Below are 13,565 nucleotides of genomic sequence, written 5' to 3'. Positions count from 1 at the left end.
TTAGAGATGGTGGGGATTGCATTACCTTTGCTTCCCTTGCCATGAGACAAGAGCCAACAACCTTGGAGGGAAAGGAGTCATCGGAGTCATCATTAGTCTTTCTTGCCATGAAGGAGGACCCAATAACATTGGAAGTAGAGGACTCCGTGGAGTAATCCTTGAGGTAATCATAGGTGAAGAGTGACCCGGGTTCGGAGAAAGCCAACCCAGCCACTCCGGCCTCCTTCTCCTCATCTTCTCCCTCTTCATCGGAAGTGTACTCAGCACCGACAAATGCCCTTCCCCTCTTGAATCTCTCATTTATTGGGTTTGGCTTCAGCTTTGGCTTGACACCCTTGACAAAACTTGGCTTGTCAACCCTCTTCTCATAAGGGCATTCATTTGCAAAGTGATTATCTTCATCGCAGTTGTAGCATGTCCTCTTCTTCTCATTGGAGGGCATTGAGAACTTCTTTCTGTGTTTCTTGATAAAGAATGCAAAATCTGTGCCAAGATCACTAGTTGATGTCATCTCTTCTTCTTCTTCAATCTCATAGTCTTCTTCCCTTGCTAGGACTGCCTTGGCCTTCAAAGCGAGATTGTGGGAGGATCCATCGGCACGGTTCATCACCATGAGTCTTTCTCCTTCCTTGGCCAAGTTATCATTGGCAGCCACATAAGACACTAGATCGTCTGCGGATAAATCTGCTTGGTTGGTGAGGATTCGCAGGTTGAGAGCTAGGTTGGTATCCTTTTGTTTGACAGCAATCATTGCAATAATCTTGCACTTTATGAACTCTTCATTCATCTCAAAGCCATCATTATATTTCTCACATCCAAGACCCTTGACCTTGACACGAAGAGCTCCAAGTCTTGCATAGGCATCAGCAATAGACTCTCCATCCTTTATCATGAACATGGTTGCTTCAGTCTTGGCTGACTCATAGAGGGACTTCTGAATCAGATTGGTTCCTTCTTGAAGAACCACAATTCTGTCCCACAGTTCTTTGGCTGAATCAATATCATTGACTTGGTCAAGCAGCTTGCGGTGAATTGCACTTCTAATCTTGTCACGAGCGGAAGCATTGAGCTGACGGTTGTAGAATTCAGTGGAGGTCAACTTGGTGGGATCTTTTGGCTTCAAGTATCCATCAGCAATGATCTCCCACATCTCCACACTGCAGCTGCGAATATGGGACTCCATAGAAGATTTCCAAAAGGAAAAGTGAGTTCCATCAAAATGGGGAACATTCCCACTATGGTTAATATGAGGCATGGGTGAAGTGTTTTTAGGATAGTCATGATTAACTTGGTTGTAGGTCTCTACTGGGATAGCAGTACTAACAACTCTCCCACTACTCAAGTTTTTAAGCATGGTATTCATCTCTTCCATTCGGTTATGGAGATCATCCTCTTTTTTCTGTTTCTCAGCATCATATGCTAAGAATCTGGATTTCATCTCCCTAACCGAAAGGGTCGAGTCTTCATCCAACCCCTCGAATAGTCTATCCATCTCACTCTTAAGGCTGTGAGGCCCTTAAAAAGAGTCCTTGCTCTGATACCAATTGAAAGTTCAGAGATGGTAAACCTAGAGGGGGGGGGGTGAATAGGTTTCTACAAATTTTAATTCTTTCTTTGCAATATTAGGCTTTGCGGAATATAAAGATGAGCCTAATATAAACTAGGTGAGGCAACCTAGATGATGATACAACTAACTCAAGCACGAAGGCTCTCACCAGATAAATAGCACAAGTAAAGAGTTCGGTTAGAGATAACCGAAAGCACGCGGAGACGAAGATGTATTCCCGTGTTCCCTTCCTTTGCAAGAAGGTACGTCACGTTGGAGAGGTGTGGGATCCCACGAAGGATTTCCCAAGCGCCACGAAGGCTCACCTTCTTCTCCGAGCCTATCCCACGAAGGAATAGCCCTTTCACTTGTGGTAGACTTTGAGGCAGCCTCCAAACCTTCACAACTTGTTCAGGAGCAAATCCACAACCCGGATGCTTCCGGACCACCTTTGCCACCTAAGGTTTGCAAGAAACCCTAGCAGCTCGAGCAATACAAGAAGGAATGAAATTTGGCTCGGTGGGATCGTAGATCGGGACCTCCTCTAGCTATTCCCCGGAGGGATTTGAGTTTGAGTGGAGGAGGAGGGAGATCTAAAGCTTTTGGTGTTTCACAACAATGGAGCAAGAGCAAGTGAGCTTGAAGAACAGATATTTGTAATGCCTAACTGTCCAGAGCTGGAAGAAGGGGTATTTATAGCTTTAGCTCAAAATCCAACCGTTGGCCACTTATCCAGCTCAGCATCAGTCGAGGAACCCAGCAGACCGGACGCCCCGCCGGATGGGCCGGCATACAGTCCGGTGGACCGGGCCAGGCGCCGGCTGTTCTCTGTTGTGGTCCGGTGGAGTCCGGTGTGAGGTCCGGTATAGACCGGATCGTCCGGTTCACCATCCGGCGCGCCGGGCCAAGCACCGGGCATTTCTCTGTTAAGCTTCGGTGGAGCCTGGCGAGTGGTCCGGTATGGACCGGGCAACCCGGTGAGTAACCCGGCAGGCCGGCCCAGGCACCGGACATCCCGGTGCTGAATCCGGTGAGACCGGCTGAGACGCCGACCAACACACACAGAAAATGAGGGGTCTCCTTTTTCCTTCTTGTTCCATTGATATACCAGAATTACTTGATGAACTAAAAACCTGATGATATACTAGCAACTGATATTAGTCCAATACTCTAGCAACGGTGTCATTGTTACCAAAATAATGGTTAAGGGTAAAATACCCTTACACACTCCATCTTCATATTCAAGACATACTTGTCATAGGATCAATTCCCACTTGACCACTGTTTGGATCACTCCTTGAACATATTGGTCATCCTTGATCTTCTTCACTTTTGTCTTCTTCATTATGTTGATCTCTTGAAGAGACACATGATATATCACTTCATATTATTCTTCAAGACATACTTGCTATAGGCTCAATCATCTCATGACCAATCTTTGGATTATTCTTTGAATAACACATTGGTCATCACTTGATCTTCTTATTTCAACCTTGACACCAACATATGGTTCAAGCATTGACTATGGACAAAACCTTCGAGTGAAACTCAATGCAAACATTAGTCCATAGTGATTGTTATCAATTACCAAAACCACACATGGGGCACATGTTCTTTCAGAGGTAAACAGATCCAATCTGGTTTCGTTGATTTTCATCCTTACCCCTCTGCTCGTCTGCACCTCCGGGCCGACCAGAAACAAGAGATGGATCTGACGTTCGGGGGCCATCGCTTCCTCTTTGGAGCTGAAGGATCGCACCGCTTTTTGGCCCCGGATTTTTCGGGACCATCAGCGAAGGACTGCGAGTCGCCGAAACCATTGGCACCTCTCATCAACTCGACTGGTGAGGGGAGTCCCCCGCCAAACTACATCAAGTCCGTCGAAAGCAGGGGGCTCGTCGAAATCTTCGACAAGATCGCTTTCGGATCCAACCACAGCTCCATCGACAATATCAACCTCACACAAAGCAAGGAGTTCTTCGCCGATCCTAGCGACGGTGTCACCTGTCCTTCACAAAGTGTCTGGCTTCCGAGCCTGACACCGAATAAAAATAATGAGATTGCATCTGATCCTGAACTTGAGGATTGTGCTGACTCCGCACGTCATCAGATATGTGTGATCATTGCACAGAACGGTGAAAATAATGAGCAAGCCAAAGAATCTGAGGCCTTCGACTCACAGGGTAACCCTACGTCGATCCCGCAGATCTAACCAGAGGAACAGGAAACAAATATCCTGCTGTGGAAGGGGGTCCTCCCCGAGAAAAAATAAAAATATCCCAAGCAGCTTGGAGCAGAGCAAAGCAAGCTATGGATGGCACAGTCCCTATGACAACTCAAGCCAGTGCCGAAGAACTCATGGCGTATCAGTATGCTTTGAGCAGGGTCAGACGTGAAATAACCAAGGCAACGGCGCTGCTCGACGCGAGAAAAGCTGCAGCCGATGAATCTAGCAAGCGCCGAGCCGAACTAAGCAACCTGTCGAGCAATTCCGGAGCAAATAATAGAGGGCGGAACGGAAGAACAGTGCCCCGAATGAATAACATCCCCGAAAATAATCGAGGGGATCATTTGATACGAGACCTAGACTTGACTTTCATGTCAGTCGATTCTAGAGGACACATCACGCCAAAAACGCCGGAGGCCGCGTATATGGCAGCTCATACATACATGATGGCGACAAAACCACAAGACGATGATCCTCGAGCAGCCCTTTACAATACCGCAATGGCGGGTATTGGCATTATGGGAGCTGCAATAGCTGGTGTAGAACCCGAAAGAACTCCGCGACGTCACATTAGTCCTCGGCAAGGAGAAGGAGCAAGGCGAAGATCTGGATCGCCAAGAACAGCGCAAAACAATACGCGTACAGGAGATGCAAGAAATAACATCACACAATCACGTGTGGAGAGATCTCGCGAAGAGCGTGATACCCGAGAATATAATGACGAAGATATGTGCGGAGTCAACTGCTTTACCCGTAGGGTTCGCAGAACTCGAGTGCCTTCAAGTTTCAAGCTGCCCGATAACTTTAAAAAATTCGATGGCCTCCAGGATCCCGAGGACTGGTTGGTCGATTATCTTGAAACAGTAAAACTCCTCGGGGGCAATAGAGCAACTGCCATGCAGAGCATACAGCTCCATCTCAGCGGAGTCGCGAGGTCTTGGCTGAAGAAATTACCAGAAGACTCGATAGATAACTGGGAAGCCTTCGAGAGGGTCTTCATTCAGAACTTCAAAGCCACATGCAAGCGGCCAGCGTCAATTGAAGAACTGCACACATGTGTGCAGAAATCAGGCGAGTCCATGCGATCATACATCCAGCGCTGGAGCATCATAAAAAACTCATCAGAACACGTATCCGATGAAAGGGCGATCGACGCTTTCACCAATGGACTCCGCAGAAGAGACCTAGTCGAAGAACTGGGCCGGACGAACCCGAGGACAATCGCTTAGCTGATGGATATCGCCACCAAGTGGGCCAACGGGGAAGATGCTGTCCTAACCAAACGGCCACGATCACCCGAAGAAGATCGCCAACGACATAGCAACCCGCGTGGTCGACGTTACCGAACTTTTCATGAATACGATGGTCCCAGCAAAGTTGCGGCTGGCTTCCATAGTAGCAATAATGGTCGAGATGATTACCGTAGCGACGGGTATCGAAGCAACAATAGAGACACGCCTGGTTCTGGCAAGCCGAAAAATCGGCCTAGACCTCCGCGAGAATTTAATATGACACCAGAGGAGTTGCTGAACGGCCCATGTCAAATGCACTACTATATAGATTCAGAGGGAAGGAGGCAGTCTAATCACCTCCTCAAGGATTGCCGAACCTGGCGAGCCCTGCAGAAAGCCACAAGCGCTACTCAAGTCGAAGCAGTGAACCGAGGATTCGTAAACGGTCCTCGAAGTGAGGTGCATCTTCCACCACCACCACCACCACCACCAGCGTTTCCAAACAGCAACCAGCAGAATGTTCTGCAAATTACGGGTCCCAGCAACACAAATGGTGGATACACCCAGTCGAAGGGAGCGCTGCAGATGATCCAGAAGGCGAGGCCAACAAACAGGGCGCAGAAGTTAATAACGAGGCAAGTCAATATGGCAGTACTAGCACCTCCCCCGACAGTCGAATATCTGAATTGGTCGGATCAGCCCATAGGGTTCGACAGGGTAGACCACCCACCACAGGTGCCAAGGCCAGGCCACTCTGCGTTGGTTATTCCTGCACAGATCGCAGGGTATGATATCCCTCGGGTCTTTGTAGATGGTGGAAGCAGTATCAACCTCATTTTCGCTAACACATTGACGAAAATGCATATCTCTCTGAGCAACCTCGCCCCGACAGAAACACGTTTCCACGGGATCACGCCAGAAAAGCCAAATTATCCCTTGGGAAAGATTGCACTCGACGTTCAGTTCGGGTCGGCAGAAAACTTCAGGAAAGAAAAGATCGAGTTCGAAGTGATGGACTGGCCATCGTAGTACCACGCCATTTTGGGAAGACCTGCGTATGCAAGATTCATGGCGGTACCTCATTATGCATACCTACTATGGAGGATGCCAGGACCTAAAGGCCCGATAACAATCAGAGGCAGCTTCACGCTGTCAGATAAGTGCGACAGAGACTTCAATAAAATCTCTGAATCATTCGGGATGCAAGCTAAATTTGAGGCAGCTAAATTCACAACAAACCACGATGTACTTCTAGAAGGGGGACGATCCTTGCATGGGCAAGCTTTCGATACCTCCAAAGACTCAAAGGAAGTGCAGGTCCATTCTACGGATGATCGAAGCAATTTAGTAGGGTTTAAGTGTCGTGGTTCTCCTCAGGGATCAAGCTACCTTTGGAACGATTTCTAACATCCTAGTTCACAGATTCTTAGGGTTTGATTTAACAGGAAAGCAAGTGCAGCAAGTAAAATTAACGCAGACAAATCATCAAACAGTTTTTGGCCTCAACTGACTCACTCAATCCATTACATGAATTTGTTCACCAAAGCAAGAGGAGTAAGAGAGTAAATCCACGGTTTAAAACTCAGGTTCTCAACAGGTTCCCACGCAAACTAGCAAAGATCAGAAGAAGGAGAATTACACTACACTGACGAATTGCTCTGTAGCTGAACTTGTCGAAGCAGAGATCAGGAGGAGGCTCGGCAGCAAGGGGTGTCGATGGAGGAGTTCCCTTCGTCGCCAGATCTCGATCTGGCCACCATCTCCGTCTTCCCGCCTCTTCTCTGCAGGAGGAGGTGGAGTCGGTCTCGTCCAGGTGGTTCTATCTAGGTGTGGTGATGGCGATCGCCTGAAATGCCGCCCGCTGCTGCGATGGGTGCCATTGCTGAATATTTGCAAGCGGCCCCCCTCTTCTTTGCTTTCCTTCGCCCAGAGAGCCCGAGATGGCTGAGTTCTTGACACGTGTAGATGCCCTCCTTTGCTTTCACAGGCGGCTCCCTCATCTTTGCTTCATTTCGCACAGGGAAGTCCCCAGGCGTTGGATGGTTTTGCACTAAACCCCCGGCTTCTTCTCCAAGACTAGTTGGAGCTTCGAATTTGAATTTGCATTCAATTGTATGGTTTCAGGCTTGAGGTGAAAATGACATGTATGAAGTAGGGAAGTGATGCCTTTGCGCATCAGTCCTGCAAAAGAAAGTGTAAATGGAGTAAACTATGTATTTGGCAATATTTTGTAGAAATATGGTAATGGTATGTATGCAAAAGTGATGTAATGTGAACTTTTAATATTCAAAATTGAGGTAGAAATAGAGGATGATCAAATCCCCCACACTTAGATCTTTGCTTGTCCTCAAGTAAAGCATGTAATTCTAGCAAGGAAGAAACACAATTCAAAACATAGATAACATGATTTGGATAAGGCATTTAATAAAAAGCTTCAAATTATGTAAGTAGTTCAAATCCAGATTTTCTGTGATAGCTAAAGGAGTACACATGAACTTGGTAGAGGACTAACTATGTGAATCAAAACGTGCCAGAACTATTTTTACCAACTGTCCAAAACTGAGCAATGATCAATAAAAAAATTTGTTAGTGAAAAGGTTAGCAAAACTGTACACAGAAATCCCCATTTTGGTTACAAAACTATCAGGTTTTTGCCCTTTTCAAGAATTGCAGCACTTATCAATAATTCCAGGAATCTCCAATATTTACAGAACAATGCACTTCGGCAGGACAAGATTATCAGGAACTGGTTAGTCTCCATCTCCTAGTCCAAGTGTGCAGTCCTCAACCATCACACTCAGCTAGGCGCAGGAGTGTTAGTAAAATCAGCTTCCACCTCTCAGTCCAAGTGTGCAATCCTCAACCATCACACTCAGCTGAGCACAGGAATAAAGTTAAACAATAAAAGGGTTTTAGGTTAGTCTCCATTTCCACAATCAGACATCCAATCCAGGGATCACATGGGCCCAATTTGGTTTGGAGTTAGTTTGTTTATATCAGGAAAAACAGAACATGGTTCAAACTGGCTGGTGGCATAGATTTCACAAACTAACAATCACAGACCGTAGCTGCTACTTAATGCCATCATTCCAGCAAGCTCAGTGTAGGACAGAGGGTAAATCAGGCTAGGTACAGGGATTGGTTCACACAAAAATCAACACTGAGTTCAGGTGTATTCATTTAACAGGGCACAGAGAAAAAGGGCTGAATTAAAATACATATTCTGAACCAAATATTAATTGCAATATCCAAATCAATTATCAGTATTTTGCAGAGCATTTCAAAATTATTAGAACCAACAGTAGCTTCCCAGGAACAGTGTTGATTTTTGTGTATTTTAATTTGAAATACACAAAATTATTTTAACAAACTAACAAGCTAACAATCACAGACCGTAGCTGATAATTGATTTTTGTGGCAAGCTTTTCCATAGACAAGTCTAAAAGGGGACATGCCTATGGGTGTTTTGAATGCAGTTCTGTAGGCCCATAATGCATCAGGTAACTTGCTTGCCCAATCACTTCTGGTTTTTGCGACCACCTTGTCAAGGATTGACTTGATTTCACGGTTAGACAGTTCTACCTGTCCATTAGCTTGTGGATGATAAGGTGTGGTCACTCTGTGATTGTGCACACCATACTTCTTAAACAGGTTCTGTAATTGTTCATTGTTAAAGTGTGAGCCACCATCACTAATGACCACTCTAGGGATACCAAACCTTGGGAAAATGGTATGTCTGAACCTTAGAATCTGCATGAACAGTGGGTATTGCCTCCACCCATTTGGAGACATAATCTACAGCAACAAGAATGTGCTTATACCCTTTTGAGGAAGGAAGAGGTCCAATGAAGTCAATGCCCCAAACATCAAACAATTCCACCTCTAGGATGCCTTGTTGAGGCATCTCATGCCTCCTTGTCATCTTTCCAGTTTTCTGACAGGGATCAGAGGATTTAACATAGTGGAAAACATCTTTGAACATAGTTGGCCAGAACAGCCCCGCTTGCAATATCTTTGCTTGAGTTTTTGAGGAGGCTGCATGTCCACCCACTGGTCCAGTGGGGCAATGATAGATCACATTATTTATTTCCTCATCAGGAACGCATCTTCTAACAATACCATCTTGGCAGTGCTTGAAAAGCAAAGGTTCATCCCAGTAATAATTCTTGGTATCATGCAGAAATTTCTTTTTCTGTGAAAAATTCAGATCAGCAGGTATAATCTTGCATACCAGGTAATTCACTATATCTGCATACCAAGGTGAGCAACCTTGAACTGCACAGCTCTGCCACAAATTTTCTCCTGGTAAAGTTTCCATGATGGGGACATCACTTGATTCCTCCACTTGTATTCTTGAAAGGTGATCTGCTACAACATTTTCTGCGCCCTTTTTGTCCTTGATTTCGATGTCAAACTCTTGCAACAACAAAATCCATCTGATCAGCCTTGGCTTTGCTTCTTTCTTTGTCAATAAATATCTTATAGCTGCATGATCAGTGTAGACTATGCATTGATTTCCCACAAGATATGATCTGAACTTGTCAAAAGCATACAGAATTGCTAACAACTCTTTCTCTATGGTAGTGTAGTTGGATTGTGCATCATCTAAGGTTCTGCTTGCATAGCTGACAACTGACAATACTTTATCCTTCCTCTGACCCAGCACAGCTCCCACTGCAAAGTCACTAGCGTCACACATCAACTCAAATGGCAATTCCCAGTTAGGAGGCTGAACAACAGGTGCAGTGACCAAGGCTTCCTTCAACTGAATAAAGGCATTCAAACAGTCTTGATCAAATATGAATGGTACATCTTGGTTAAATGGCGAGTAAGTGGTCTTGCCACTTTTGAAAAATCTTTGATGAACCTTCTGTAAAAACCGGCATGGCCAAGGAAGCTCCTCACTCCCTTCACATTAGAAGGTGGTGGCAACTTGGCAATTGCTTGAACTTTTGCTTGATCAACTTCAATTCCTTGCAAAGAAACTTTGTGTCCGAGAACAATTCCTTCCTCAACCATAAAGTGGCATTTCTCCCAATTGAGCACTAGATTATGCTTATTGCACAGCTGGAGAATAGTTTCAAGATTTTTTAAACAGTCTTCAAAGCTTTCCCCATGGACTGTGAAATCATCCATGAAAACCTCCATTATCTTCTCAATATGCTTGGAAAATATTGACATAACACACCTCTGAAAGGTACCAGGGGCATTGCACAAGCCAAAAGGCAACCTCCTATATGCAAAGGTTCCATAAGGACATGTGAAAGTTGTTTTATCTTGGTCATTTGGATGGATTGGTATCTGCAGAAATCCAGAGTAACCATCCATATAACAGTAATACCTATGCCCTGCCAACCTTTCTAACATCTGGTCAATGAATGGTAATGGGAAATGATCTTTTCTGGTTGCACTGTTCAGTTTCCGAAAATCAGTACACATTCTCCACCCATTTGCTAATCTAGTCGAAATTTGTTCTCCTCTTTAAGTCTCAACCACAGTCAATCCACTTTTCTTGGGCACCACATGTATTGGGCTCACCCATTCACTATCTGAGATTGGGTAAATGATTTCTGCCTTGAGCAATTTAAGGATCTCTTTCTTGACAACTTCCTGGAGTGTGGGATTCAGTCTCCTTTGATGCTCTCTGGTTGGCTTTGCTCCCTCTTCAAGGAATATTCTGTGATTGCATAACTCTGGACTAATACCTTTCATATCAGCAATGGAATATCCAATTACTTCTCTGTACTTCCTCAGTAACTGCACTACTGCTTCAGTTTCCAGTTTAGAAAGCTTGGAACTGACAATGACAGGGAATTGCTTATCTATCCCGAGGTATTCATATTTTAGATGAGAAGGCAATGGTTTGAGTTCAACTTCTGGTCCACTTGCCGTGGTCAGTTTATCAAGATACTTCCTATCATCTGCTATCTGATATACTGCAAAGTGACACTCATCAGAGAATTCTTCTTTGGATTCCATTACTTTATGGTCTTCTATTTCTGCTGGATGTACCTCATTGACACAAGAAGTGATAGAATCAATGCGCATACATTCCTGGGTGGAATGAGGAAGATGAGTTGCATGTTTCATGTCAAAAATCACTTCCTGCTCACCAAGTTACAATGTTAACTTTGCACCTTGTACATCAATCAAAGCACCAGCAGTAGCCAAGAATGGTCTTCCCAAGATAACAGCCTCACTTTTGTCATTCATATCCAGAATTATGAAATCCACATGATAGGCAAAATTTTCCACCAACACAGGCACATCCATGAGGATTCCTTCTGGTTTCCTTAAGGATCGGTCAGCTAATTGCAGAGTAATTGCTGTGCTTTGTAATTCTCCCATCTGCAATTCTTTGCTCACCAATGAAGGTAAAACACTGACACTAGACCCTAAATCACACAGAGCAACAAATGATTTGCTTCCTATCTTGCAAGGCACACAGAAACTTCCAGGATCATCCAATTTAGTAGGCAAAGAATTCTGAATAATGGCACTACACTCTTTTGATAATGCAATAATTTCTGGCTCTTCAATATTCCTCTTCTTAGATAACATCTCCTTGAAGAACTTTGCATACATAGGAATATGCATCACTGCCTCAAGAATGGGTATTGTGACCTACACCTCCTTCATGACTTCAAGAAATTTAGCATACTGCTTATCATCTTTGTTTCTCTCTAGCCTTTCTGGAAATGGAATCCTTAAAGGCTGGGAGACTTGCACTTTATCTGGTTGTACATCATTTACTGTTGTTTCTCCTTCATTCTTTTCAACATCACTTTCTTCTCTTTGTTCATTTGGAGCTTGCTTTTTAAGGTTCCTCACATGAGGTGGCACATATGCTGATGGAGTTGGAAGGATGGGAGAGGTGCTTGTGCTGACTCTAGTTGTATGCTTGCACAAGTTGTTATAGCACCACATTGAGCCTTTGGGTTATGTTCAGGCTGAGCTGGTAGTTTAGCATCGTCTCTATTCTGACAAACTCTGCTAAGCACTGCCTCAAATTTATTGTCCATGTTTCTCATTGAATCCTTAAGACTTGTAACTTCTGAATTCATTTTAGCCAGCAACTCAGTTAGCATTGCTGTTGTATCTTCTAAGCGAGAAGTTGCTGAACTGGGTGCTTCAGGTTGCTTCTGAGCATGTGACAGAGAAGGATGAGCATATGCAGACTGAGGATGGAAACTCGCCTTTGAGCCAGTGCTAGACTGCCCTCCTGGATGAATGTAAGACCCAGGTGGCTGCTTATAAGACAGATTGGGGTGATGCTTCCAAGATGGGTTATAGGACTGAGAAAATGGTCCTTGTCCTTGAGCATAACTCACTTCTGAAACAGAGGGTCCAACTGCTGAATAATAAGTACACTCACCATTTGTATGCCCTTGTACACCACAAACATCACACATAGCTTGAGCAAATTGAACAGAGGCCACTGAAGTTGCAGACCTTTCAGAAAGTATACTTGCCATCTGTTTGTTCAGGATCTCTACTTGAGCTGCCACTAAATCTGCTGAAGAAATGGCATGAATACCAGGTGCATGAGGAACCACTGCCCTGTCACTTGACCACTGAAAATGATGGGACGCCATACTCTCAATAAGTGCAAAAGCTTCTTCCAAGGTCTTGTTCATAATCCCTCCTCCAGCAGCTGAATCAACATAAGCTCTGGTCTGATGGGTCAATCCTTTATAGAATGTTTGGAGCACTAACCACCTTTCCAAGCCATGGTGAGGACACATCCTTATCAGAGTATTATATCTCTGCCATGCATCATAGAGACTCTCACCTTCAAACTGAGCAAATCTGGTGATCTTGTCTCTGTATTCTGCTGCTTTAGTAAGTGGAAAGTACCTTTCCAGAAACGCCTGCAGAAGATGATCCCAAGTATCTGTCAGGGTGGGTGGTAAGGAATGTAACCAAATCCTTGCACCATCTCTCAGAGAGAATGGAAAGAGAGATAACTTGATGACATCAGGTGATACTCCATTCTGCTTTGAGGTGTTGCAATACTCCAAGAATGTAATGATGTGTTCATGAGGATCTTCAATTGCTGAACCACCAAACTGACGGTGTTGTACCATATTTATCAGAGCAGGCTTGAGTTCAAAATTATTAGCCTGAATCACTGGTGCCACAATTCCTGATGAGATGACTTGCCCCTTTGGAATCCACAGATCCCTCAACAAAACTCTCTGATCTCCCATCTTCTCAATAGGATCAACTGCATACGCTTGAGTTCTCTTCTTCTTCTAAACAGTGTCCTCTCAATCTCAGGATCAAACTGAAACAACTCACTAGCCTCAGTTTCCTTCTCGTTCATCAACAATTCCTACACAACAAAGCTTAGACATCCACGATGGCAAGATCTCGTTATGGGTTAGAGGAAAACAAACAGATCCAAAGTAAAATAACAACTCAACGAAAAATTAAAAAGGTTAAGACTAGATCTGCTATACTTTCACCCCAAAACAGAAGTTGATCCCCGGCAACGGCGCCAAAATTGATCGAAGCAATTTAGTAGGGTTTAAGTGTCGTGGTTCTCCTCAGGGATCAA

General features: G+C 44.6%; 1 protein-coding gene and 1 non-coding gene across 2 annotated transcripts; one reads left to right on the top strand and one right to left on the bottom strand.

The window, feature by feature from the left end:
- Window positions 1-7,830: 7,830 nt before the first annotated feature.
- LOC139835868 (uncharacterized) lies at window positions 7,831-11,602 on the bottom strand. The gene is made up of 5 exons (XM_071825754.1): window positions 11,150-11,602; window positions 10,544-11,059; window positions 8,748-9,770; window positions 8,588-8,659; window positions 7,831-7,881 (listed from the first exon to the last, which is right to left on the bottom strand). The coding sequence occupies exons 1-5, from the start codon at window positions 11,600-11,602 to the stop codon at window positions 7,831-7,833; spliced, it is 2,115 nt and encodes a 704-aa protein (XP_071681855.1).
- A 1,128-nt stretch (window positions 11,603-12,730) lies between these two features.
- Window positions 12,731-12,837, top strand: LOC127337837 (small nucleolar RNA R71). Its single transcript, XR_007874142.1, has one exon. It is a non-coding gene; the product is annotated as a small nucleolar RNA R71 (small nucleolar RNA).
- The last annotated feature ends 728 nt before the right edge of the window (window positions 12,838-13,565 follow it).

This window comes from Lolium perenne, chromosome 2, assembly GCF_019359855.2.
Source record: "Lolium perenne isolate Kyuss_39 chromosome 2, Kyuss_2.0, whole genome shotgun sequence".
NCBI classification, from domain to species: domain Eukaryota; kingdom Viridiplantae; phylum Streptophyta; class Magnoliopsida; order Poales; family Poaceae; genus Lolium; species Lolium perenne.
The sequence above is the reverse complement of the archived record's forward strand: the minus strand, read 5'-3'. Positions and strand labels throughout refer to the sequence as shown.